The sequence below is a fragment of the Amblyomma maculatum genome, chromosome 1, assembly GCF_055883805.1.
Source record: "Amblyomma maculatum isolate TAMU_Amacu chromosome 1, ASM5588380v1, whole genome shotgun sequence".
Taxonomy (NCBI): domain Eukaryota; kingdom Metazoa; phylum Arthropoda; class Arachnida; order Ixodida; family Ixodidae; genus Amblyomma; species Amblyomma maculatum.
Genome location: NC_139344.1, coordinates 336,593,081 through 336,621,024, shown reverse-complemented (window position 1 = coordinate 336,621,024; position 27,944 = coordinate 336,593,081). Strand labels below are relative to the sequence as shown.

Genomic DNA, 27,944 nt, shown 5'->3' with positions numbered 1-27,944 from the left:
CTTCGAACGCGACTTCATTCAGCACTTAGTAGTATAAGAACAAAGCGTTCGCTCTGAGCCCCTATCACCTTTCAGTAATGACATTTGCCTTCGGTCCTTCCGGTCAAAATTTCGATATAGTATCCGCATTACGCTAGAAAAATGCTTCAAGATAAACGGGAGCTAATACATAGCACCTATGGGAGGTGAAAGCTCGGTATGGAACATTTTCGACTTTACCGATTTTTCGAGATATGCAAGTTTGTGTTAACGAGGGTTTACTGTATTTGGAACTTGACTGAATCCTTTGGAGGCTTTTCTGCAGTCTTGGCACCTCCTGATGCCACGTGCATTACATGTGTGTATGCTCTTTTTCATAAATTTTGTAGTGTACATTAGGTCATAGCAAACTTTACGTTATATACTGTATTGTGTAATTGCTCTAAATGTGGTCTTATTTTTTGTTACATTTAGTTTTTTTAACATTCTCTCCTTTCTTGATAATGCTCTTGGTGTGATGTGGATCGAGCTCCCTTTTTATATTAAAGCAGTCATAGGGCTGAAGTGTCGTGTGAAATGCCTCAAATAAAGTGAGCGCACTGTGTTCCATTTATTTCAGTGCCACCTCTACTCGAGCGAGATATCTGCGCACCAAGAGCGTCAGGCGCAGCTTGTAGCCTTCCTTCAGGAGGAAAATGCGAAGCTGCACCGGGAGCTCGGTGCTCGCAACAGCGAGGTCCGCAAACTCTCAGCTGAACTCGAGCAGAAAAGCATGCAGGCCGAAAAAGTAGGTGCTAGCTGTCACCTTTGCTGTTGCCCTTGGTCTTGCCTGATCAGCTCGCTACTTCTTGCGCCTTAATCGATTGTAACTACTATTATGCCTATTGCTAACATTCTTGTTCTGAGGTACATTGACTTGGAACTGCCACTGGCTTCTCTTTAGTTCATTGTACTCTATGCTTTTATTTTTTTTCATAGCTTGAAGGCAGAAATAATATTGCCAAAATTTTGCCGAAACTTTTTTTTTTTTAGGCTGGCTCAATAATTCGAATATTTCTAAATTCTTTTAAGGCCAAGTTAATGACTTTGCTGTTGCTGTACCTGAAGACTTTAGATATGTGGCATATTCAGAAGTTCTACGTGTATTTGCCGAATTTTTAAATATTCGGTAGTATATATATATTTGAAGTTTTAATTATTTGCGCACCCCTAATTTTGATGGGCTAGTTTTAATGTAGGTCTATTTTCTTCACTGCTCTTTAGTGCAATTGCAGTATTACTTATATCCTCAAAAGCCAGTGTGGTTGTGAAACAGATTTGACCTTTGGGTGCGCTGATGAGATCGATGTGGGCGGGTAAAAATCCGAGGCACGCCCACCATACGCGATGTCACAGGCTGCTCTACCGCAGCTGTCTCACCGAGGGCAGAGGGGAATCTCTTTGAATTAGTAGTTACGCATGCTTAAACATATTCTGCCATAACTTTGTCTCTCGGGCTAGCATGAACGATAAAATAGGGCTGTCATCAAACATGACACTCTTTGTCGGACAATGAAAAGAGTCAAGACAACAATGGGAACGATAACATAGTGAATTGGAAATATATAGTTGCAGCACTGTTTTTTGTTACCGAAAGAGTTTAACATCTAATTCCCCCTACTCTCTCTCTCTCTCAGGAGGTGACTGTTTTCAGGCAGAACGTCGAGAACTTTGTGCAGTTTTTTCTTTCATCAAATGCTCTGCAGACGGACTCGATGGCTAAGGTATGACTGAAGTTGCATTCACATGTACCGGCTAAGCTCTCTTGTAATGAAATTGCATGAATCTACTCCTGGCCATGCATGCGGGGACAGCTGCACTGTATTCGGTAGAAACTTTATACTGAACTCGGTTGAACGGAACTGCCGCTTGGAACAGACTTTCTGGAATTGATTGGTTTTGTATTAAACCAGTGTAAAAAAAAAAAAAAAAACCTTGTTAATCGGAACTCAAATTTTTTCAACCAGCATGTAAACTGAACTGAAAACTGACTCGAAACCTTAACTTATCGATGATGCGTAGTGCCATTGCGGTACACATCACTACACCCCGCCCTCACCCCTTCTATCGTTTTTTTCCCGGTTTCCATCTCCCATGACACCCATGATTTCCGGTTGTCTCGCACACTGCGCTGCGCCCTATCACTTCCTCTGCTTCCTCGCTGTCGGATTAGGCTTAAGCTTGAAGCTTTTGTGTCGTCGCACACTCTGCGTTCGATGGCAGCGCAGAAATGCCTGCATAACGTGCTTTCGCTGGAAAGGAAGATCGAGATAATAGACTTCGAGACCCTAAGAGCAGCCTGACGAGGAAATTGCAGGAGAAGGACAAGCAACGAGAGGTTTTTCAAACGTCACATTTTGGCCCCGAGAAAAAAATACTGCGAACAGCTGATCACGAAGATTTGGTGAAGTGCCTCGTGCTTTGGCTACGGAGAGCCGGGATCTAAATACATTCCAATCAGTGGGCCACTCATTCGTGCGAAAGCGGAAGAATTCGTTCTTCAGCTCGGCACCGAAGGATTCACCTGCAGCGAAGGATGGCTCACTAGATTTAGGGTATGGAATGGCCTGATGTTTCGTGTCGTTTCTGAGCTGGATTCTGGAAACCATGAGCAGCAACCGCGATGACGACTGGCGGCTGACAAACAAGACTTACCGAAAACAAATGTAAATTTGACTCTCCAGATAATAATCTTTTTGTATACAGTAGCATCCTCTCCAGTTTCGCACTCAAGGCTGTTACGGCACAATAATACATGCCTCATCGACAAGTTTTAGTGAGCACTATCATCGCTTCATTCGCGGAATTCCAAACACTGTGGCGCCATGTAATGGCGAAACCTGAAAGCGTGCCTCTCGTGGTGGGAAAGAAGGGGTGGCTTTTATTTAAGGATGCACTGGAGAGAGCGCAAAATATAATAAATTTTGACGAGCTCTGCTGGAAGAAAATGAAGTGCGCACTTATGAAAATCGATATCTTGACGAGATGTAGTTGCGTGGGGTACTACAGTGAAATTAATAAGGTTTCTCCGCTAGATAGCGCCGTGGTTGTTTTTATGAGATTTTCAATGGTAAATTAAAATTTAAAGCATCTTTTCTTTGATATTGTAGTGCTCGATCTGTACTATATGAGGCAAGATCTTTTCATCTCGACCATAATCTCTCGACATATTTTGGGCGGTGTTCTGTCCCTTTACGAAACTTTGTCCAGAAAAACGGGACAGGCCAGCTATTGCTCTTCAGCACCCCTGCCTTTCAAACAGCACTGTGAATGCTAAATTTTTTTCATTTTGCAGATTGATCAACTTGATGCCAAGGTCATGAAGGCCAGTGTTGCTCAGGTGTCGGCTGTCAAGAGGTATATAAACACATGCATAAAGATCTTGCTCAGTCTTTTTCTAGGAAAGCTTTGCCTGAGTGAATGCGTTTTAACCCTGCAGCTCTGCAACTTCCTCTTGTTTTACGGATGTTTGGAGTCTAGAAACAAGCTCCTAATGCCAGTCTGTCTTCATCATTACTTGGGTACTGCTAGCAGCAAGTAGGTGATATTAAGGTGATAGTGTTAAGGGCCCTGTTCTTCAAATCCAGAGTCTGTGTTGTGAGTGAAGAATTGTAAGCATGTCTCTGGCAGGTGGCAGATGACATGGCTGGGCATGAATTGGTCAGTGGGTTGTGTGATATCACAATACCACACGTTTCTAAGTTGGCAGGAGCTACTGCTTTGTGTGCCTGCTGTGAAATGGGAGGGCGGGACAAGAGTTTCGGTCTTGCACACCATATGGTAGCTGGTGACTAAGCGCTAATGAGTGTGTCACGTAACAGGCACAGGTCAAAGGATTAGTGGTTATTCATCAGCCTGCGTTCACTTCGCTATTTGATCATCCGCAAGGGCAGCTGTTGGAGGGCGCCGGCAACACTGTTGCGCCGTAAGGCACAGTTTAAATCTCCCCCAAAGTTTTGGTCTACTATAAGGTTTCTCATACTGGGCTCTACAGAATTCTTGTGAACCTTGGGAGCACAGTTTCTATTGCAAATGAATCTTCATTTTGTAGCATGCGAATGGCATTTCAGGCATTTCAGATTGTAGCATTAGGCCTCTGCCCCGCCGGGGTGGTGCAGTGGTAAGACTCCAGACTACTGTGCCGGAGTACCCGCAATGTCAGCGCACGTTAAAGATCCCCAGGTGGTCTAAATTACTCCGGAGCCCTCAGCTACCGCACCCCTTTCTCTCTTTTTGCTTTCCAACCTTCCTCCCTTCTCTTAAGGCGAGGTTCAGGTGTCCACAGAAACAAGTGTGACAGATACTGTGCCTTTCCCTTCCTGTGAACCAATTATATATATATGTTATATACAGTAGGCCTCTAATGAAGTTTCAAGCCAAGTTTAGAGGTTGTTCTTGTTTCGTTATTTCAGCACCACAGAAAAGCTGGAAACATCCATGGAGAGCCTCGTTTCTAGCGCAACATCGATTAGTCAAGGCTGCACCAAGGCTGCAAGTGATTGCCTGGAAAAAGTGAGTGAGCTCTCTTTTTTTCTTGTATCTCTGCTCTGATAATGACAGCAGTGTGAGACAACTAGGAGTGTGAAGATTGAAATTTTTTATTGTGGATAAACAGTGCCTTTTATGTCGCATGAAATATTGAATACCTGTTTTGTTACTGGAAAAATTTTCAAGAAAAACATGATTGTTTGCTGTGTAACTTAACAGAATAGGCTATACAGCTTTGACTATGGTCTTACAAATTCAACAACAAAATGAAATCCGCAAATGTAGCGCGATTGGCAACTAAGAGTGACGTTCTGTGTACTGAAATCTTAATTCAAAGGGCCACAAGAAATGCCTGCGCTGCTTTGGGACGGTAAACCCTATAAGCCAAACCAACCAACCCAAAAGTGATGCACAGTCATTTTTCAAGCTTGTCTGTGGGCTGCACCGCTGCACTATTTCATTGAGTCTAGAGCAGTACGATAAATGTATCGTAGCAGTATGCAGAACCATCATGCAGGTGTTCATCAGATAAAACTACTGTGATGGGAAAAAGTCGAACATCTTCTCTGGTTCCTTGTAGCCCAAATAACGAGAGTTCACCATATAGAGAAGGTCAAAAGAAGCTAAATTTGCGCATTCGACTGTGTGCCAAAAGAGGTAGTTTTAGTAAAGAGTGGAAGCTTTTCAGATGTTGGATGCCCGAGGGTACCCTCTTCCCTACTTTGAGGATGGCCACAGTGAGAGAAGCACCCTGATGCTATTATTGTCCCTGCACCTTTACTGCTGCAGACAATTTTTCTTCTGTATTGGAGATTTGTTGAGTTTAAAGGATGCATTTATTAGCGAGAAAAATTCTTTAAAAATGTATTTTTCTTGTATTTTTTTTCTAAATTTTTTTTGCAATTGGTTTAGACTTGTCAAGACGTAGAAAGGGCTCTTTGGCCACCATTTCCAAGTGAATGACAATGTAGTCTAGCCTGAAATATCTGTGAAACGAATGTCTTTATTACTGCCCATTTGAGTGTACGCATTGTCTTGTCTTGCCTAGCTTTGTTTTCAAAGACAGGAGCCTCTTTGGCCACTCCATTAAAATAGAAGGTAGCGCGTATCAACAGATTCACAGCATTTGTCATCAGAATATGGCAGTCTGTGGCACTTCCTAGTGGACACCTGAACTGCACTGTAAAGGAAGGGAGGGAGGAAGGTGGCAATGAAAACGGAGAGGAAGATGTGCCGCAGTGGACGGCTACGAAGTAATTTCAACTGCTTGAGGATCTTTAACATGGAATGACTTTGCACAGAACGCGAGCACATTTGCGTTTTGCCTCCATTGAAACGCAGTTGCCGAGGTCAGGTTGAAACCCAAGTACTCTAGTTCAGTAAACAGTGTCTTGACCATTGAGCCACCGCGGCGTGTGCTTTGACCCTACTTAAACCTGGTTATAACGGGCAAAGCTTCCACCTTATTTTAGTACTCTCCCGATGTGCAAGAAAGGGCTTTTTTATGAAGCGAAAAATTTCATTGCAGTTGGTGAAGAACTGCGAAAACAAATCCTTGTCACATGACACCCTTTTATTAAGCCGTTCACCTTTTAATGCAGGTGGAAGAATCTTCACAGAGCCTTTCCAACATTCACAAGGCTGTAGAAAATGCTGTCTCTGCTGAGGTTTCTTGTCTTTCAGAGGTGAGTTCTTGACTTTTAACGTTGGGAGAAACTTGGCCTCCTGACTTCTTGCTCCAGAAGAGGAGCCTGGCCTAGGGGCCTGGATTTGGAATAACCAAAAACTGCTTTTTGTGCAGCAGCACTTTAAGGTACATTTCCTGGCCCTGCAGTGTTATAGTTTCTCAGTGCTAACGCTGCTGACAAGGGAAGGGGATAGGCAATACTGTAAAGCACAGCACCACCCCTATCGGCCTGCAGCACAGCAAGGTCATAGGTGCCATTTGTATACAGCAAAGCAAATAAGCATTTTTGGCAACCACACCTACTCTTATTCATGGCATCCTTTATTCTATATTATTTACTGTTGTGAACTGCTATTACTTGGCATTGAGTATTTTTTAATGTACTTATATTTTCACGGGTGGGGATGCTTGCTTGGAATTTTATGGTGTATGTAAGGAGCTCCACAGTTTCTGCTCCCACCTTTGTTCCAGGCCCTTGTAGAACAGAAGAGAGAAGCCGAGGACCGGATGGCGTCCTGCGTTGAGAGCATGTCGCGAGCAGTGTCTGAGGGCTCTAAAGGCACTCAGTGCCATGCAGAAGCAGCGAAGGCATTGGCCGACACAGCCGAGAAAAAGGTCGCCGAGGACTGCGTCCAGATGTCACTAGTGTGCCAGAGCGCCACTGTGCAGACCTCCAAGGTGCAGGACGGCATAGAGGCGCTGCGCTCCTGTGTTGCAACTAGTATGGCAACTTGCTCATCCGCAGTCTCTGACTTCTTCAGCAATGACCTGCAGGAGTACGTCCCCACTGGTGAGTCTGCAGCCTGTGTATCTTTAGGGGCGTCCTACATACCAGGAGTTGCTTTGACTCTCTGAAGACGTTGTAAACCAAATGTTATTGCATGCCCCTTTATGAGCCACTCATGAGAAAGCCTGTTCTCCAGACAGGTGCCTCTGCTGCTTGCTTCACTGCTCTAGCATATGGTGCTTACGACATGAAATTCTGATTCCATATTTCTTAAATTTCTGTGCTTGCTGTAGGTTCCACGCCACAGCGACGAGAGTACAGGTTCCCACAAGACCTACCCCAGACTTCCCCTCATGAACGCATACTGAACCGGCTCCGCGCAGCAACGAATGTTGCTGCTGCCGCTGCCCTTCCACTTCCCCCTTTTGATGATGTAAGTGCAGGTGCATGGTCCCTTTTTCTTTTAGGGAGCACCTTTTTGTTTTCCTTTTTTTTTTTAATCTATGTGCGCTGTTGAATGGAACTTTGGATATCAACATTCAGAATGTGCTTTCTCAAGCATTCAAAAGTTTTCATAATAATTATTGAAGCACAATAGAGGAATTCTGCCTTGAACATTGCAACCCCTTGCATGTTCAGCTTCCTTTTGCAAAATATATTACACCCCTATCTGCTCTAGGTGCAGAGACATCGACGTCCCAAACCTGCGGGTGTCGAAAATTTGCAGTTTGACTAAAACTGAAATGGGCCACAGTTTATTAAATACTGAAGATATGTCCAGTTGGGGACAAAAGTTTGCGGGATGCGAGTTAGTGGAAAAATGTTTACTTTTGTGCGGTCAGGTAGATTCGGAGAATGAAATGTGCTCAATCACAAGGGGACATGCACTCCCCTTTCAGAGAAAAAAATATCATACTACTATTGAGGCAACAAAAAAAATGGATGTTTTTTCACAAATCTGCGTCCCGCAAACTTTTGTCCCTGGCTGCACATAGGTATTTACATTCTTCGAGGTCCAATAAGCGCTTGTGGGTCGAATGCTACTTTTTCAAGTGGAGTGGACCGTTTCACTTCAAAACGAGTTGCTTCAGCAGACAGCACACCTAGGGTCGTATTCGGAGATTGCATCGTTATCGAAGTGGCTCTGTCTTGCGTGACCTCGTCAAAACGCAGGAATCGGAAGAGGTGGCAACATCATGTTCCGCTGTTTCCACCAATCAGATGACTCGAGGTCGGGGAGATAGTGACACTTTCGATAATGACTCAAACTCTGAATACGGGCCTTAGACTCACTGTAAAACTTTGTGACACCCATCTTTGTTGTTTTCTAAAAAGCAATTCCGTTTCTACGCATGATATTGCACCACCCTTGGTTTAGCAGGGATTTAAAACTTAGCGAGCATCGCTGACTTTGTGAAAACTGCTAGTAGGAAAAGTCCCATTTTCAGTCGCAGTTGCCATGCTGCAAAGGGTTATAGCAATGAGGTACGAAGTAGTGCTTCATTATGCTGCTCCCTTTTCTTTCCCGCTCCCTTCTTGCCTTAGGCTGACCTCACCTTGACACAATCACAAGCGGGGTCTTCATCTTCATCGACTGAATCTTTGGCTTCTGTTGCTTCGGTAAGACTTCTTACTAGGGCCGCTTTCCTCCCTTTTTTCTCTCTTCTCATTTGTGTTTTACAATGTGATTGTGTGGGCAGCTTTTTGTGTGCTGTGTCGAGTGGATTGGAGCTCAAAACTAAAGGTAAAAATAAGGTGAAGCGCCGTGCTTGTGGATATATTGAGCGCACTGTATGTATGTTACACTGTATGTGTGCATTCTGCGTTAGAACTTGATTTGAGTTCTCTAGCTGGTCTGCAAGCAACTGTGAGGCTTTTAACTCTTGCATCTTCGTCTTCACTTTAAAAAATTCACACGATGATGGTGATGGCGGCCCACCCTTTATAGCGGGTCGCTGGTTTAAATGTTTACAATGTACGGTTTACAATGTACGGACGTGTTCAGGGTTGCAAGTACGGATTGTTTGCTCATGCTGTCCAAAAGTGTTTCACCTGGTGTGTGATTTCATCTTCGATCTGGCCTGAAAGCCGCTCCAGTTATATGACCCGCCAAGCAGAATTCTTTCCAACACTTAGCATTTGGACTTGTTTTTTTTTTTTTTTTTTCGTTTGAAAAAAGTGCTGATTAATCTGCGTACTGTTGACTACCTTCAGTATTACACGAAAGTTGGGAGATAAACATATATGCGATGTCATTGCATGGGTCATGGTGACTCGGCAAGAATTGAGTTACTATGCGCTTTGTTTCCTCTACAGCCTGCTCAGAATGTCTCTGCATGAAAACTAGTTGAACTCATGCAAAGCCTTCTGCGATTACACTCAATGGTAGCAATTTTTGAAGGTCCTATTGTGATGAATCTGCCGCCTTTTGAAGCTAGCAACTTGGTTCATAATACCTTTAAGAACCTTGAGACATTTTGGATCATAGAACAGAAGAAATTTGAATGCTAGTTACCGAATATATTTGTTTGTGTGCTGTACTTAACCATCTGTTTTTGCAGGACAAGGAAAACAAGGCCAGACCAATCTACAAGCAAAAGAAGCCCAACCGACAAACAAGCAAGAAACAGCTTGTGCAACGAAATGTATAGCTGCGGATTTAAAATTTTTTTCTAACCAAACCATCTTTTTTAACTTCTTTCGTAGCATCTGTGTTTTAATATTCCCACTCTTACATGACTGTGCTGAAGAGCCTTTTAATATTGTGGGACCCATTTTATACCATGACAACAGCACCATAGTTAACTTGCTAAAGGCTGAAGCATCATCTATATCATTCTTTTAGATTGGAACAGAAACTGGTGCTACAGTACTGCTCATATGGTTGGGAGGAGAAAACTGTTACAGCGGAGGGGTTAATGCATAGTCACAGACATGCCTTGTCCTGGAGTACTTAACATTGCAGCAAGTCAGGTTTTAGGGATGCAAGCTGCTTTTACCAGTGCTTGCAATTAATGCAGTATTCTACAAGTGTTCTGTGAGTATGCTAAAAAGCCAATACTCATTACAACCTTGTGCAAAGTTTTGCTGACGTCTGGCAACCCTGTACAGTTGAATACTTTTGTAGCTATGATCATGTAATAATGTGCTGGCATTATGGCGCCTTGATTTTAGTTGTTTGCAACGGTGCTTTTATTGCATTTATGCATTGTATTCACTTAAACCAAAATAAACTTGTTCATTGCCCATGCAGTCCTTTGTAGTGTTTCGAGGAGCACGCCTTGCTCCCGCGCAGACACGGAATTAGTTGCATGTCAATGCTTTGTGAAGAGGAATTTATGCAGCACAGTTGTAGCAGCTGTCCTAATGTCCTAATTATGCACAGGTAGTCTGAAAACTAATAAAATTGCAAAACACCTGTCCAAGCAAGCTATGCACCTCATTTGTTGGCACGTCATTGTGATGTCTCAGACCTGCAACGACAAGAGCCTAAATTTAAGCTGTTAATTGGAGGATCTTCTTTCTAAGGCAGGTTTGCCACAAAAATGTTAGACTGGGATATACTGATAAATACTGACTCATCGATTACCTTCCTGCGAGAAATTTCTTTCTAGCTTGCGCAACAGCTCGGATATTGACTGCATATAACCTCCCTCCTTTTTCCTCTAAACTCTCACGCCGGAGGAGGCATAAATAGTACATCACCTAATACTTCCAGTTACGGCGAGGGCACTCTCATTGGCAGTGCTCACTTGCTTTGTTTCCCAGCGTTCGCCTGCACCAGAAACGCTGTCACATGGTGTTCAATGGCATAATGCAGAGTCATTGTATTTGTGTACCGCACTGCAGTTCGCATAGTATTACGCATTGTTATGAACACCTGTAAATCTTTCTGCCTCAAGGATGCAAGGTGTGCCAAGGCACATATTGCATGGTGAAGGGTAACAGCCCGACAGTCCCTGGCTTTATAGCCAATGACACAAGGCAGTAGATTCTTTTTAATCGCTACAGAGTTCGCCCCACTTATAAACTGAGATATTTAACAGCGGCGACTCGGTTACAAGCACTATGAGCAGATGAAATCATTCCAAACCGGAACTACACACATAACCTCTTGAACATGTACTATATGAATGTTACTTTCCTTACTTAGCTTAAATGCTTTTCTTGGAAGTTCATGAAACGCACACATTAAACTATATGGAATTTATAGATTAAGCTCACCATGTGGTTTTCCCATTATCATTTAAAGATATGGCGTAATGCGCTTAAATTTCCTACAATCTTCAGTCTTCTCAAAGCACTTCCTTCTTTGAGTCTCCTAATTGCAACCAGTCAGCGCATCGCTGCCTTTACCTTTTGTTGCTTTCGTTTTTCTTTCGCAGTACAAGCACTTAAACTTTGGTTAATGCTTCACCTCTACAAATGTTACCGGTGTCCCCTTTCGTCACTGTGTGCTGCGGAGAAGCCTGAACACCGAAATAGTTGAGTGATTACATCATCAATTTATATGCCAGCACAGAATGACTGCATGATTTAATATTAGCCTTTAAACATTCGACTGCTCTAATTGAAATGAATTCTAAAGCTGCTCCAGTCTCTCTTTAAATAACAAATGCTTTTGAAAATCAAACCTGTAAAGTATCAAGTTATTTTATTTCGGTAAATATGAGGCGTCCTCATAACAGGGAGAATCTTTCTTCACTGCTGATGTTTGCCTGTATTACCTCCACAGGTTGCAGCATGCCACAAAGGTGGGAATCTGTGAGAACATGTTATATCAACTCTTTATCAACTCTTTTTTGATGACTAGTACATGGCATGAACTCTTGATGACCAGTACTCTACATAATGCACTCATTTGATTTGCACAGTATGTATATTTGCTTTGTATGCTTAAGATGGCTTTCTCGACTGAATTTAATGAAAATGCCTATGACCCTGCTTGCTCTGCCCCATTTCATGCACAAACATAACAGTCCAGCAGCACCAAGCAGTAAAATAAGCAAATGATGCTTGCTCTACACCTAATATGGAGCATAAAACACTTGCAGCATGCTATTTTACAATGGCTACATACACTGTAGCTCCAGCTTCTTGAACTATTGTGAGGAGGCTCACAAATGCAAGTGTAGTAAACAGCTCTGCCAGCCTTGGAGACTACCAATGTGTAGACAATTTTGCAGGCAAGTGAATTGATAATCTCAAATAATTGTTGCTAATCTGCCAGGCCAGTGTTTCCTCAATAATTTTGGAATGATAGGTTGGATTTGGATCCAACTTAAAAATTGAGGTGGTACTGATTTCTGAGAGATGCGAGTGTAAGCAATATAATTCATTCTTATTGGCTGTCACCTGCTCTCCAATAGCAAGAATACAGATGAAGTGATCAACTGACAACTTGGCTGTACATCCTCTGTCAGAGCTTTTTGCACTGAACTTTTTGCTTTAAAAGTGTGCTTATATTCAAATGGGGACAACCCATCACATTTGCAGTCAGTGCCTTTATATACTTTAAGAACCATAAATGAGGTCTGTATGGGAGAGAGAGAAAAAGGTGAGGGAAAAAAATACAATAGGCGCTTCACTTTGAAAAATGCACACGATGTCAATACTTCTATTTTACTCTTTAAATAGCCACTGTTTGCCTCAGTCAGTGCTCACGAGTGAATGTGCAGGGCATGAGTGTTCTTGGAGAGCTTTAATAGCTTTAAAGTTGCCAAAAATCCAGAAGCATGCTCTTTCATGTTGTACATTACATGTATAGTCGTGAGCAAAAGGGGTATACAACACTCAGCCGGTGACGGAGCTTGGGAAAACTGCATAAAATGCCATATAGCTATAGCGACAGGGACAGTGATAATGACAGATGCATGTGGATAAAATGGGGCACCACGACTATTGTCTCGATCCCAGATGCTGTTGTTAAATGAAGTCGCAATGCAGTTTTCCCGAGTTCCACCACCGGCTAAGTATTGTATACCACTTTGCTCATGACTGTACATTACCAAAAACACAAGTGCTTTGCCAAAGTGCGCAGGAACGAGCTGGTAGATGCGGCCCGCCTGTACTTCGTGGGCTCGCCAACAGATGGCACTGCCATTGGAATGCACAGGGCCATAGCATACATGAAAGGTAGACATGTTTTGATTGTTCATTTATTCTTTTGTAGCGTTTGCTACACTGGCCGAGGTTGAGCAGTTTCGCGTGGCTCTTGGAGAGCCGTGCTGGGCAAGTGCGAGGAGCAGTGACGTCACACGGCACGCAGCTGGTGCGCCGGAGCCGCGCACTTCGCCATCGCCGTGAAGGTCTGCGCAAACCAGAGGAGTGACGTTGCGGCAGACGCACTGGCGCCGACGCGTGCCCAGCTGTGCGCCTCCATTGCGTAGTAGCCAAGTCTGACTCTGCGCTGGAGCCGCTTGATAGCACCATGCATGCGCAGAGGTATCAGTAGGAGTATATATATATATAGCGGCACGTTAGCAAAAATGCTGTTCAGCTGCGCAGAAGAGCGGAGAAGCTTAATCATCAGATCCCGAAGTTATTTCCTGGCAATTGGCGGTTTTGCGCATGAAGAACGAACATAAGAAAGCTAAATGTGCTGGGAAAGCTAAGAATAACCAGCTGAACCTTAGCTGCGAAGAACGAACATAGGAAAGCTAAATGTTCTGGGAGAGCTAAGAATAACCAGCTGAACCTTAGCTACGAAGAATGAACATAAATGTGCTGGGAGAGCTAAGAATAACCAGCTGAACCTTAGCTACGAAGAATGAACATAAGAAAGCTAAATGTGCTGGGAAAGCTAAGAATAACCAGCTGAACCTTAGCTATGAAGAACGAACATAAGAAAGCTAAATGTGCTGGGAAAGCTAAGAATAACCAGCTGAACCTTAGCTAATGCTACCTATATCCATAGCCGAGTTAAGCCACTGCCAAATTTTTATTGCAGTTATAGGAGACAGCAACTTGCACTGAAACAATACTAAAAATGCACTTTCCAATTTACTTTTCTGCCTGCACCATGAAGTCATGTTATGTGCATTGCTGAGGAGGCAGTGTTCCATTATGTCTGTAGATAATGTTGCTTCAAGACAAACGCTGTTTTATTGTTACATTGTTTCCTGCCTGCAATGCTTGGCCACGGAACCCATGGACACAAGATCATGTTGCAGCTGTGAGAGCCCAATTTCAGTTCTGTTAGAAATGCAAAAATGAGCATGCTCTAATTTCTATATGCATATCAAGGAACTTAAGTGGTCAAAATTAATCTCAGGGACATTCGTTACAATGCCCCTCATAGCCAATGTGCAACTAACTTTTTTTTGTAAATATATAGCTTTTCTTTTCAATTATTCCTTTACTCTTTGCTGAAGGTTTCTTTTCATGGAGTGGTTCTCAGTTTTGTCTAACATAAAACAGCATTTTTTTATTAATTTCTTTAGTATTTTGGACTGTGTGTGACCCAATCATGCTTATGGCCTTTTGCACAGCTAACAGTACTTGTTCCCCCATCCATGGCCATGAGCCTTCCTATTCAATAAAGGACGTTTAAATTAAATCAATTGTAAGTAAATAAATAAAATTTGGAAGAGCAAACCTGAAACAGAGAGTCATCCAGCGCACGTTAAAGATCCCCAGGTGGTCGAAATTACTCCGTAGCTCCACTGCATCTCCTCTTTCTCTCTTTCCACTTTCACTCCTTCCTTTCCTGCAGCATAGTCTTGATTGCTTTTGCACCATGCAACCCAATATAACTAACCTTACAGTGTGGTTCAGGTGTCCACAGAAACAAGTGTGACAGACACTGTGCCTTTTTCCTGTGAACCGATTATTATTATTAAGCAGACCACATGCCACGCCATGTATGAGCACTCTGGTTCTTATCAGTGTATGTAGTCAAATGCAACTCAAGGCCAAAGACACAAATGCTCCTCAAAGATGGCCCTGTAGGTGAAATGCAAGGCACTCGTGTGCTGTGCGATGCCAGTGCACATTAATAACCCCAGGTGGTCAAAATGCCTGGAGCCCTCCACTGCGGTGTCTCTCATAGCCTGAGTCGCTTTGGGACGTTAAACCGCACGAACCAAATCAAACGGCATATATACTTATTTCTATGAAATTTCATCGGATCTAAGATTAAATTCTTTGCACTCTAGGTGGTGGGCTTTTCTTAAAGGGCATTTGCCACTTTGGATTATATGCAATTACTGTTTCTTTCACTCGTAAGTCATTGCAGTGATTCTGCATATGGTACCAGAAAAATATGATGTAATCTTAATACAAATCTATAATGTAGACTGCAAGAATAGAATATTTATTTTATAGGCCTAAAAAAATCATGCTAGGACCCAAAGATAGGAATAAAATATATTATATAGATCTTAAAATCATATCAGTCTTCATTTCTAAATAGCAGTAAATTACGAGAGCAATGGCCACATTTTGGAATCATTGTGTTTTGGCATTAATCGGCCATCTAACGTAAATGAACGTACTCGACAGTTTAGAATACAGGACAAATAGTTGCAGCATGCATTTAACTTTGTGTGCAACAGCACACAAAGAGACACTTTAAGTATGGGTGAAGGTTACTTTATTGACTCGGGTGTGGATTGGTGTGTATTCTCGTTTTTCTCGAACAGTGCTTTTCTGCATGTGCTTGCAAATGTTGCTTAATCTTACTACAATCAACTTCAATCAACACTTTATTTTCAACTATACAATCGTCAGGAGCTGCGCATGTTGCATAGCTGTGAGCGCTTCAGAAATACTTTTTCAAGCTTGGGCCAAATGTCTGCAATGTACAGTAGCAGTATCCAGCAGTTACGTTAATTTAACGTGTGCATTTCACATTTCAGGGCATGTAGATTCAGCATTGGATTTTTGTTATACAGAAAATGGTCGAAAATACCCGGAGGTCTCCATTAGGGTATACCACAGCATGAGTCACTTTGCAATCTAACCACCTTAAAACAAATGAAATCAGATCTTGTGGATGTGCTTAAATTTCAGAACCAAACGTCTGAAATGGTATAGTATTTTGTCTTTTTGAACGTTACATTTATGTGTTTGTTGCTGACAGCTGCAGGGGTGTATCCATAGCATTCATCATTCCACATGAAGTAGTGAAATATGACAGCCAACAGGAGCTGGACACAGTAACCAAATCACAAAGCCACGGGTCACTGTAGGGCACAGTATTTCCACGCCCTGAGAGACGAGAAGAAAGATGGCTAAACAAAAGGGAGAGAGAAATCAGCACTGTAGTGGAGCTCGCCTCTTGTGGAGGCACTTTACAGAGAGATGAATAAACTATTTCATTCAACAGAAAGATCAGTTTAGGCCAAAGCGGAGCTCTGGGCGTGCCTGTCAGCTTAGGTGCTGGCCAAGAGTTCTCAATTTGGTCTCGGCGGCAGCCTTGGCCAGTCGGACTGCTTATATACAGTTGGTCCTCCTTGTCTTCGCTTTGCAGATGCGCCGCCCAGGCGAGTTTAGTGATACCCTCTCTTCTGCCTGGGCTATTTTCGTATTCCCATATTATGTGATCTAACGATCCTTTAAGTCCACTTGTCTGATGTTAACTCTGGCCAGATGTGACTGCATGGTAAAAATCGGTTTGGATATTTGTTTGGAGTTTTCTCCACGCTATCTCGTCCGCTTTATCTAAGGCTCTCAGATGGGGGCAGTGCCTTCTTGCCTAGCCTGTAGTGTCTCATGATTTCGCTGTTATTAGCCTATTTTTGCTATACTCTCTAGGGGTACCCCTTAACTGCCTCGGCATGGGAGATCTTGGGCCAGTCTTTTAATTGCTTCATTGCCATCTAATCTGACTTGAGCTGGCATTTATTACTTTTGTCTATGCGATATATCGATCCAGAATTCTAGTCGCAAGTTCCGAAATAACCCAGCCCTGCGCTGTATCCTGGGATGGCCTCTTAACAATTATTGATTATTTGATTTGCTTGAGTTTGTCTGATGGCCAAAGATATGGCAACATATACTCTGCGGTTTTAGTAACCCACGTTTTGATTGAGGCTGAGGACTTTATCCTATGGTTCCCTTCGATAATGACGCTGTTAATTTTTCCTTTACCAATGCACGCAGCATCCATGAAAGCAATGTCTGTGTGTATGTAAGGGTGTATAAACTTCCTGTCCAGCCCTCTCATTTCAACTGTTTTGTCCCCATATGGGTCTGGTTGGATTCTATTTTGTTCAGGAAGCTCCACCTGTCGGCATTTTCGAGTCTACGTTTTTGGGTTTCCCTTATCGCCTCCATTATTTCCTCTAGGGTGTTGTGCATCCCCAGCTGTTCTAGTTTTTCTGCAGAAATCGAGATTGGAAGGTGTAGAGTAGCGCACATTGAAAGCATTTCCTGGTCATCCCGTTGATTTCGTCTTTCACAACTTTCTTTGAAGATACATAGATAGGAGACGGCGTAAGCGATCCTGCTAATTAGAGGGGTTTGTGCGAGCCTCGAATGGTACTTTTTTTTTGAGTCCGTGCTGTTTGTTGGGTATTCTTTCTATTAGGATCATTGATTACAGTCTCAGTTAAAGTAAATGTGAATAGAAAGGCAAGGCGCGGTAACTGCCTCACTCTGGGTGCTCACGCACGAGGATACAAAGGGAAAGGGTGAAAAATTACAACTAAATAAATATTCCAGATTGACGTCTACGTAGAGAATACCGAGTGCACTGTAGCAAGAACTCCAGCACGGGCGCCCTGCTTTTTGATAATGAGGCCGGGATTTAATGCGAGCCAGGCCCGTCAATTGGATTGTACCGTATGTTAAAAAAAGAGGAAAACACAAGTCTAAGCAAAGAAAAATAAATGGAAACAGTAAAAGCTTGTTCACAGTGCCCGCGCGTCTTCTACTACGCTGTTATGCACCCAGGTCTGGCAACACCGTTCCGACTCCCGCCTCGGCGCGCACGTGGTTAGCAGTTTGTTTCGTTCTCTCGACGGCAGCGACGATAGAGTGACCTTCCGTTAGGTAATTTACTTAATGTGGAGCGTCTGTTACTTTTGCATCTTCAGTTATCTGATTGACAATGAAGACTAAGCGAAAAACTGATGGTGACGGACTCACCAAAAGAAAGAAAACTCGCAGCAACACCTGGTAAGTCAACACGAGCATTTGGAAGCGAGTTGCAACCTCTCTACAAGTCAAGCTGTTGCTCGTTATTCGGTTTGCTTGTCGATGATCCTCGCGGATCAGGGAGAAGCCACACTTCTTGAGGACCTTTCACTCTGTACGGGCGCCGCGATAGTAAGGCTTCAACTTAATCTTGTTAGCCGCGCGTCATCCGACTGCGGTACTTTGGCGACTGCATAAATACGAGCACTTCGCGTTCTCCGGCGCAGTACGCATCACGACAGACGTTCCGCACGTCTGTCACCGCGTACACAATTTCACAATGGCTTTCTTCGTCTTGCTGTGCCTCGTCGTCGCCGTAAAGGTGTACAAGAAAGTGTCTCCTAATGGCAAGGTCACAGTCTACATCGGCAAGCGGGACTTTGCGCAACGAGGAGACAGCTGCGATCCTGTGGAGGGCGTCGTCGTGGTCGACAACGACTACCTCAAAGGCCGCAAGGTCTATGGCCAAGTGATCACCACATTCCGATATGGTCGCGAGGAAGACGAGGTGATGGGACTGCACTTTTACCGCCAACTGTATCTCGCCCATGACCAGATAGTGCCCGAACGCAACCAGGTAACCCAGGTGTCTGACCTGCAGCAGCGCTTGCTGCGTAAATTGGGAAATAGCGCGTACGCCTTCAGCTTCAGTCTGCCCGCAAATGCGCCCATGTCCGTCACTCTTCAGCCTGGCCCCAATGACCGCGGCAAACCTCTGGGTGTTGAATACGAGCTACGCGTCTACGTCGCCGAGGACGACCAGCAGAAAGCTCACCGACGGAGCACCGTTAACATGGCGGTCCGCAAAGTGCAGTACGCGCCACTTACGCAGAGCGAGCGCCAGCCAACGACTGTCGTCTGCAAGGGCTTCACGCTCAGCCCAGGCAAGGTGGAACTAGAAGTTATGCTCGACAAAGAGATCTACTTCCACGACGACAAGATAAACGCGCACGTGTCGATCTCCAATTACTCCAAAAAGAACGTCCGAAACATCAAAGTCCTGGTGCTGCAGAACACGGAGGTCACGCTCGTCCACGGCCACTACTCTAAGGTGGTGGCATCTGTGGACAGCAACGAGAACTGTCCCATTCTTCCTGGTGCTGCCTTCTCCAAAGTGTTCCACTTGCTGCCTTTGGCATCCGAGAATCGAGACAGGAGAGGAATAGCCTTGGATGGCCTGCTGAAGGAAACTGATGCCTGCCTGGCATCTTCCACACTCAATCACGAGGATGCTATTGGTATTATCATTTCGTATGTTCTCCGAGTGCAACTCTACCTGGGGCCCATGTCTGGTGACTTGATTGCGGATGTTCCCTTTAAGCTTGCCAAAGCTGAACCTGAGGAAGTCTATCCCAAGCTCCAGGAGAAGAGAATCTTTGATCGCTCAAAGCTCAAGAAGCAGCTGACCAGAGAGATGAGCACCAATCTTGTGTTTGAGGATTTCCAGTGGCACAGGCAAATCAGTGAAGATGGAGAATAATTACCAAACATTTTTTTTTCTTTCTTTTTACTAGGTTGCCCTTTGTTTCTCCATCTCGATTGCTCTCAATGTATATCTGGTTTTTGCCTTTAGTTTCTGGCTTTCAAGGAGCGGAACTGTACGGTGAACTTTATTTGTAGAATATCTTTGTATGGATGTACTACTCTGTGTTAATAAAGAATGTGCTAAAGAATGCACTGACTCTTCCTGCTCCATGTTGAAGTGCATAAGACTATGCACAAATCTGTTAGTTCCCTCCAAAATAGCTGTTCTTCGAACAGGCGCTGAAGTGAGTTGTGATGTTGCTTTCTAAGCAGTAGAAAATGCTTAAAACGTTTGTCCTTCTAAGCCCTATTTATCATTATTTATAATTGTTATTTATTTACCATTACTAACCCTGGTTGTTCCAAGAACACTGAAGGGGATGCGTCATGCTGCCTGAGAGCAGAAGAAAGGCAAACTTCATCAAAGGAGCATTTCTTGCACAGATGCAGCCAAAATATTACGGAGTAAACTTCTGGCATTTGCAATTTTCTTGCATATTATATAGAGAAGATGTGATGGTTATTTGGGTTCATATTCAAGTGCATTGGCAGAATGCACTAGTATATATGTAAGTCACTTCTTAATTTTGGCTAGATAATGCACGACAGATGTTTTCATCACCAAATTGTCGTTTATGCTGTCTTTTTTTTTTTTCTTTGTCCTGTCTCAAGAGTGCACTATTTTTTCCCCCCAAGACAAACTACCAACTAGCCCGTGCTTCCACCCTAGCTGTAAAAGCCAGGTATACGTTGGACATGCGGCGGACCTCCAGGAATGCGTGTTCATAGAATAAAACCACCCAGACTCAGAGTCAAAGCTAACTAGTGAATAGCTAGTGCCATTTTCGGGTAATTATTACCACTTAACGCCGTCAGGTAACAATGACGACAATATGATTTGATATTTGACTTGCTGGAACTCTTTTGATCACAAAAATGTGATGCTAATGCTGCATTACCACGAGTGGGACTTTTTTTTTTCAAGTGCAGCCGCTACTCCCTCTTTCGAAACAACACATGCACATTAGTGCTCAAAAAAGTTCATCAAAAATCGGAATGTTGCCAGAATGAGAGAATTTAAACTGGTTCTACTAGTGCAGTGCCTAGACTAACCACTGGGTGGGGCTATGTGCACGAGAAACAATTCCAGCATGTTGAAATCGGCGATTTAAAGCATCGATCACCAGTGATCATTTGAATAGGCGTGTTAACGAAAGAGTTAATGCAGTGCTTTTAGTGTGCACGCTAATTAGGTGAATAGAATTACCGGTTAGGCTAGTTACTTTTGCATCATTCTTTTTTCAACCATGTGTGGTACACGGTGATTTAACACACCTCTGTGTCGTGTTCTCCATGTTCTGTCCTTGTATGTTACATACTATTAAAAAACATTTTCACAGATTATCAGTGAGGTTCACGCAGCGTACATTCAAGAGCGCTACTTCTTTACAGCATGTTACGTAGTTATGTTACCACCTATGTAAAGAAATGGAGATGGCTAGCTATTTTCTGCAGTACATACACTGCTACTGTCACTGCCATGCAGCTCATGCTTAGCATGGTCATACTTGTGTTAACATAACATTTGTTCATTGTGACATCAAGGGCAATCTTTCTTTTTTGTTCTGTAACAATCCCCGTTTTCTTGCAGCAATGACGGTGCCTCGAGTGTCCTGTGCCAAAATTTTGAAACGCCCCTTCATGTTCTGGAATTTCTGCTAAGTCCGCTCACATTTAAAGTATTTATGGAAAAGCATTGGGAGCAAGAGCCGCTCATCTCTCAAAATTCTGCTGACCGCACCAAGCTGTTGTCTCCACTTTTTGGGAAAGAGAATTTTTTCACCTTGCTCAAGGAGAAGCAAATATTCTTCACGAAGGACATAGCATTGTGCAAGTATGTGGATGGGAAGAGGACAAACTTTGAGAGGCAGGGGCGGGCCACTGAGGCGAAGGCAAGGAAGCTGTTTGAAAATGACAAAGCTACGATGCAAATCCACCAACCACAGCGATGGGTGGTAATGTACTCTTCTTCCTCACTTGCTGCCACTGTATTATGTTTTATCTGTGTTTGTAATGTTGGGACATCTCCATAGGATGGCCTTTGGGAGTTGCTGGAGAAACTGGAGTGCTTCTTTGGCTGCCTCGTGGGGTGCAATGCATACATCACTCCCCCAACTGCCCAGGGATTGGCTCCTCATTATGATGATGTGGAGGTAATTTGTGTTGTCCTTGTGTTTTCACATGGACACTATTGCTTACAAAACAATAGGCCCAGGACAGAGTATCAAGCATAGTGCATAGTGTGGTTTTTGAAAATGTAAAAAAACAAACTGTGCCTTTTTCTGGTCAGTATAATTTCACAAGAAAGGGGTTGTTGCTGCTATGGTTGGCTTTGCAGGATCACGATTCCACTTTGGAAGTCACTTTCTCAAATGCTATAGAACTCTATATGCCCTAGAAGACAAATTCTTTCCGACTGATCACAATTTGCTTTGCAAATTTTTTCGCAGGTATTTATAGTGCAGTTGGAAGGTGAAAAATGCTGGAAGCTTTACAAACCTCCCATAGAATTGCCTCGCACTTACAGCAATGACTTTGATGCTGCCGAGATTGGTGAGCCAAGCCATGAGTTTACACTGAAGGTAAGTATGCGGTGAAGGCCGTGTAAATGATCTTGGCCTGCCTTACATATCCCAAGCATTCTGTTTATACAGTCATCAGCTAGAGTTTGAAGTGCAGGTGTGTGCAAAGAAGTTTACTTTATCAAAGTCACGTGAGCTGGTCACAATTCAGTAAGCCAGTCACCTGGAATGCCTTCAAGTATAAGGGGACATGTACACTAGATCCATTCCTGCCAAGGCAGAGTCACAACACATGTGCCCCATAAACTTCTGCTGCCAGCTGTAACCTTCCTTTTTTTTTCTCTTTCTTTTTTTTTTAGAAAGCCCTTGTATGTGATACAGTTAAAGCAGATAATTTTATGAGCAAGTCACACTGTTGGGTGTAGTTCTTTATGCCATCACCATCCAAATGTGTGCTTGCACAGCCTCAAATAGTTGTTGTTTTAGGTGAAAAAGTTGCATGAATTGCACTAATATAGAGCGTGACATAGGGAGTCGCCATGAGTAGCTACGATCATCCCATGTCCTGCCTTGCCTTTGCGTCTAGTCGATGAGTGCATTTAATTCAAGCAAAACTGTGTGCACAAAACCTCACAGCACAATGGCATTCCTTCCTAGTGCTTGAAGGGTTTCTATGTTCTTCACAGTACGCAGACTGAGCACTGTTTTCTTTTGCAACAGTGCTGACATTTATCTGCCTACTTTCTCTGAAAGCCGGGAGACTTGCTGTATATGCCAAGGGGGACTATCCACCAGGCATGGACACCAGAATCATCCGGAACTCACTCTACGCATATCACCATAAGCACCTATCAGAACCAGTAAGTGTGTCCAAGCTTACTCAGTGCATTTCAGGCTGTTTTGTTGCAGTCTTTTTTTTTTTTTTTTTTTTTTTTTCAAGTTCTCATTTTATCATCTTTGTTGCGTAAGGTAACTCAAAAAGCTTTGCAAGCTTTCTGATTTTTAGCTCCGTTTTTACCATTGCAAAAGAGGTGATTTCAGAGTGGTATGCACAAAAAAATGTTTTCTCCCATAAACTAAAAAATTTCACTTTATTGTTTATTGCAGCATATCATGACGCTGTTAAAAGTTCTCATTTTAGTGACATACAAAAAAAAGAAAAGCAAGATTTGTATTGCTTACGAAGAAAAAATGATGTTTAAAGAAATTAAGACTTGCAAAAAGTACACATAAATAATAATAAAGACACTTGTCTTTTTGTTGTCCTAATCAAATTTGCTTCATGTGACATGTACAAGTCAGCTGCTTTCAAACTAAGACTTGCTGAATTTTTTTTTTTCTTAAATATACCACAGTAACTGTTGGGCTAGTCTTAGTCTAAAAAACCTTGGTGCTCAGAAATAATTTTTTTCATTTGACCGCAGATTTTTTCTGTAGGATATTCTCAGATCTGAAATGAACACCAATACCTGCATGAGCTGTCCCATCCAAGATTTCTTTTTTCCAGCACTGTCATTGTTTTTCATGATTTCAATATTTACAACATAAAGTGGAGGTACTACTTTGAACAAAATCCTATGAAATACCATCTAAAATGGTAAATTTTGTACCTCCCACCAAGACGAGGCTCTTCTTGTCCAACAAAAGGCCAGCATTAAATGCCAACACATTGTTGTGCTTTGCTTTTGCACGCTTCCACAGTGATGCTGCTACCACTGCATGCGTTTGTTCATAGCCTATGCTTTGCCGAGATAAAGCTTAGCATTTCTGTTTTTACTGTGTTTGCTGTTTTCACTCAGCACGGTGGGTGATGGCCTTAAAAGTCTAGCACCCAACTTGATTGATGCTGCACTGGACTCCTGTGTGCAACTACGAAAGGGCCTCCCACTCCAATTCCTCCCACATTCAAGTTTATCTAAGGTAACAAATGCTCTTTTGTGCATGCATATTTCAGTCCGGGAGAGGACAGAGGACAGGGAGGTTAAGAGATAGGAAGCATGCAGAGTGGGTCAGAGAAATAACTAAAAGTACTTACATTCTAATGGAAATCAAGAAGAAATGGGCATGGGCAGGACGTGTAGTGTGAAGAGAGGATAACCAGTGGTCGCTTAGGGTAACAAACTGGATTCCAAGGGAAGAAAAGCATAGCAGGGGGCGGCAGAAAGTTGGGTGGGCGGATAAGGATAAGAATTTCGCAGGGGTCAAGTGGATGCAGTTAGCACAGGACTGGGTTAATTGGAGGAATATGGGAGAGGCCTTCGCCCTGCAGTGGGTTCAGTCAAGCTGATGATGATGATGATGAAGACAAAAGCCGCAGTAACATGCTGTAGAGTTTGGTGGTTGAAGACTACCTTAGCCTAAGAGTTTATCTCTCGGAGTATTCTCAAATGCTTTCTCTTTTTGCTAGCTTTCAGTCAGACTATCATGATAACAAGAATTTGGAAAGACTGCCAGCCAAGTAGTGCCAAGGATTGAAGAAAGCTTGTTGCAATGCAAGAATTTTGTACTGAGTAAAAGCAGTCAAGTCAAATATCCACCACTATGGAGTAGAGAGAAGACGGCGATCTAGGATCTTTACAAAATAGAACAAAAATATTGTAGAGCTAAGGTCGCTGGCCGTGCGCTTTAATTAGTGACAGCTTTCATAGCTTTGGTTTAGCCACTTAGCCCAGCATTTTGCCGTACAACATACATCTGGTGGGTAGCAGCCTAGGGTGGCTACTTTGCACAGTAGCTACTTTGCACAGTAGCTACTCACTAGGCTGTTATCGAGGTAACCCCTTACTATAACCAACTCCTTCAGTGGTAGTCACTCTCTGGGGTTTTCTCATGGCAGCTGCCTTTTGGCCTCTCCTTCCTCTTCCCTAGTTATTTCCTTCCCTTCACTTTGCCACCTGCCAGCATTGTCGGGTAGTTCGTATTTAACCCTCTTGTAATTCCAATTCAAAACAACTGGTTCAGTTGATTGAAATTAATAATTAAACCTTTATATAATTACTGTCTTGTGGATGACACTGTAGATTCGAGGGTAGAATGCAGGGCTGTATGGCTACTGAATTCCTTTAATAGCTTTCGTTGTAAGGACAGGCAAGGGTCAGTGGTGGAGCCTAAGTGTATTACCAAACTGAACAATGCTGCAATGGTCTGAGGCTCCCCGTCAACCTTTGTTCAGTTTGCTTTACTTTACACACAACTGTTTTTACTTCACAAACAGGACAGACCTTAACTGGTAATTACGAATCGCCAGGCTGAGAACCTGATAGAATTGTATCATAAACTGTATTCCTTTCCCTCTCTGTCCAGAGGACTAAATATTTTTGAGATATGGATATTAACTACTTAGACATAACATTGTTTGGCGCTTTACTGAATTAATTGCTGCTCTGAGTCTAAAGTTTTTGCACCTTTTTAATTTCATCCTTCATCTAGATAATAGTTTTTTAACCTAAAATCAAAATAGAATACTTTATAACAGTGATCGTGAACAACCTCAATTTTATCTCCCATGCACACTGCACATAATTCTTGGTTCTTTGTTTCGTCTTGCTTTTCTTTTTCAACTTAGCTGCAGCATGTCATGGTGTTCATTCATGAAAACATTACTCGCCTGGCCTGACTGTGGTTTTCACTTCCTTTTAAAGGCTTCTGTAGTTGCTGCCCTTGAAGCAGTTCTGGAGCACGTCAGGAACATCAATTATCCTATGCCTGTTGCTGAAGATCTGGTTCACGATTTCATGCGCACACGATTGCCTCCATTTGGAGTCGACCGTCAAGCCATTTCAGAAACAACACCTAGTGGAAAAGCACCTGGCATCAATGACTGCATCAGGTTTAGGTACCCAAGTCATGTGACTTATTTGATAGAACGTGGCATCGCAGAAGAGAGCGATGCTGAAGAGGATGCAGCCGATGCACCATCGCATTCACTCGCTGAACAACCACTGCAGCACGAACACGGTATGGCTCGTGCAGTTCCAGTTTTTCCACTCAGTTCTAATGCATATGTCTGGTCTGTGCAGGTGAGAAAATGGTGCTGTTAGTTACATCAGTGTTTAATGACAGAGAAGCACACATGGTGTCTACTGGTGAAGATGATGATGAAGAAGAGGTAGGGAACTTCAATAATTTGTCCAGCTTCCTTGACCACTAGTGCCTGTCACCTGATAACATACATGGCATTTAGTCTATTTGTCCGGCTAGTTAAGAGTTTTGTAAAAGACCAAATTCGAAGGCTCAATTCAGCAAGATTCAATGAGCAGAGCATTAAAAACAAAGGAATGACCCAGTTTACATAACTTGCATAATTATTATATCAATTAAAATGGATCAATGCTTTCCAAGTGTGTCGCAACCATTGTGCATGAACCTGTGACCTGAAAGGGTGGCTCTTGTGAACCCAGGACTTTAAAATGCACTTAATACTAGATCTCTCTACTGTGTTGTCCAGCTTAAATTGATAAGTTCAACACTTACCTAATGTGTTAGCAATCTGTGGAAACCATGAAAGCCACAAAGTTTGCACCAATGGTAAATCAGAGAAAAAAATTTTCAAATTGTATAAGATTGTTAAGCTTTAATTTTAGTGGTTGCTCCAATTAGTTCAGAATATTGTGTGGAGGGGGCGATGGGATGGGGAGTAGTGAGGTGCAGCCATTTCTTGCAGGAAGGATAGAGAGGAAGTGTGCCATGTACACAGAGTACAGCGCATTTCTTATTGCTTTGTAGCCTCTATAGATTTAAAACATGTGTTCACTTAAAATCTATCATGCAGCAGCATTGAAAGGAGCACCTGTGCTATCTTTCAGAAACAAATAAAAATGGAAATTAGGGTATGACAGGCCGGCTGCGTTTTGTTTTGGTGACATTTTAGAATAGTTGTTGAATTAGACATTACAAGAAAAGTACAGAAATATGCCTGCTCCTTCTTGCAGGATCCTGAGATAGCAAAGTTTCCTCTCCGCTTCCTTGAGGCAATAAAGAGACTGTGTGGTTCCGAAGAGTTTGTACGATGTAAAGACCTCAACTTACCATCTGACGAAGACAAGCTTCTGTTGCTTACTACCTTGTGGTCACTACACTTGCTTGATGTTCAAGAGTCAGAAGCATGAAGTGATAATAAATATTTATGCAATCTCAGCAGATTTATTTTTTGTGCAATTATCATTCTAACATTCAGTGATACTACTGCTCCTATCTTGTAGATAAAGGGTCTAAATTTGTATTTCGGCATCTTGCTCTTGATTTTGTACAAGAAGTGTGTATATTTTATTTGCACAAATTTAAATGAAAACATCTAAAGGCTTTGATGGCTTTATTTTTCATGACTGATAAATGCAGTTTTATTGGTGTATAGTTGCGTTACGGCATGTATTTTGCCTTGCTATAAGCAGTTGTGGGCCCATTGCAAATGGGTGAGTTAGTCGCTTCTGCAGGCCAAATAGCATACCTTTTTACTTTCTACTCTTTTTTGCACATTTAAGAGAAGCGAGAGCGGGGCACTTTTTTTTGGGTGCCTGTGTACATTTTTGCATGAATTTTGGCCTGTTTGGTTGCAAATGCTGTCAATAGTCTTGCTTGCTGTGGAAAAACGTCTAAAACAAGTAATGACTCAAATAAAATGAGAAGTATTGAGGAGAAGTTGCTATGCTAGTAGACAGAGTAATAGTAGTGCCTCTTGGTCTGCATCCAGCGTGTGTCCAAAGCAGCTGAGAAGTGCCCCAAAGTGCACAACTGCACTACTAAAAATCCTGTGATCTAATTTTCACTTGCCTTCTCACTA

At 42.8% G+C, this 27,944-nt stretch overlaps 3 protein-coding genes across 3 annotated transcripts in view; all 3 read left to right on the top strand.

Moving 5' to 3' along the window:
• The window catches only part of LOC146207509 (kinesin-like protein KIF11), a 28,232-nt gene extending 18,066 nt beyond the window's left edge, over window positions 1-10,166 (top strand). The window contains exons 16-24 of the mRNA XM_084588101.1: window positions 599-766; window positions 1,656-1,742; window positions 3,314-3,375; window positions 4,431-4,530; window positions 6,108-6,191; window positions 6,665-6,983; window positions 7,214-7,353; window positions 8,466-8,540; window positions 9,482-10,166. Coding sequence (XP_084444227.1) covers window positions 599-766; window positions 1,656-1,742; window positions 3,314-3,375; window positions 4,431-4,530; window positions 6,108-6,191; window positions 6,665-6,983; window positions 7,214-7,353; window positions 8,466-8,540; window positions 9,482-9,571 — 1,125 coding nt within the window. The 3' untranslated portion in view covers window positions 9,572-10,166. The remainder of the gene's footprint in view (window positions 1-598; window positions 767-1,655; window positions 1,743-3,313; window positions 3,376-4,430; window positions 4,531-6,107; window positions 6,192-6,664; window positions 6,984-7,213; window positions 7,354-8,465; window positions 8,541-9,481) is intronic.
• A 7,668-nt stretch (window positions 10,167-17,834) lies between these two features.
• LOC146207507 (ribosomal oxygenase 2-like) lies at window positions 17,835-27,306 on the top strand. The gene is made up of 9 exons (XM_084588078.1): window positions 17,835-18,041; window positions 21,235-21,598; window positions 21,677-21,796; window positions 22,094-22,225; window positions 22,919-23,025; window positions 23,965-24,085; window positions 25,807-26,122; window positions 26,185-26,273; window positions 27,097-27,306. Exons 1-9 carry the CDS (start codon window positions 17,974-17,976, stop codon window positions 27,271-27,273), a joined length of 1,494 nt encoding a protein of 497 aa, XP_084444204.1. The 5' UTR covers window positions 17,835-17,973; the 3' UTR covers window positions 27,274-27,306.
• LOC146207508 (arrestin, lateral eye-like) lies at window positions 18,051-20,054 on the top strand. Its single transcript, XM_084588090.1, has one exon. It carries the CDS (start codon window positions 18,340-18,342, stop codon window positions 19,537-19,539), a length of 1,200 nt encoding a protein of 399 aa, XP_084444216.1. The 5' UTR covers window positions 18,051-18,339; the 3' UTR covers window positions 19,540-20,054.
• Window positions 27,307-27,944: the final 638 nt, after the last annotated feature.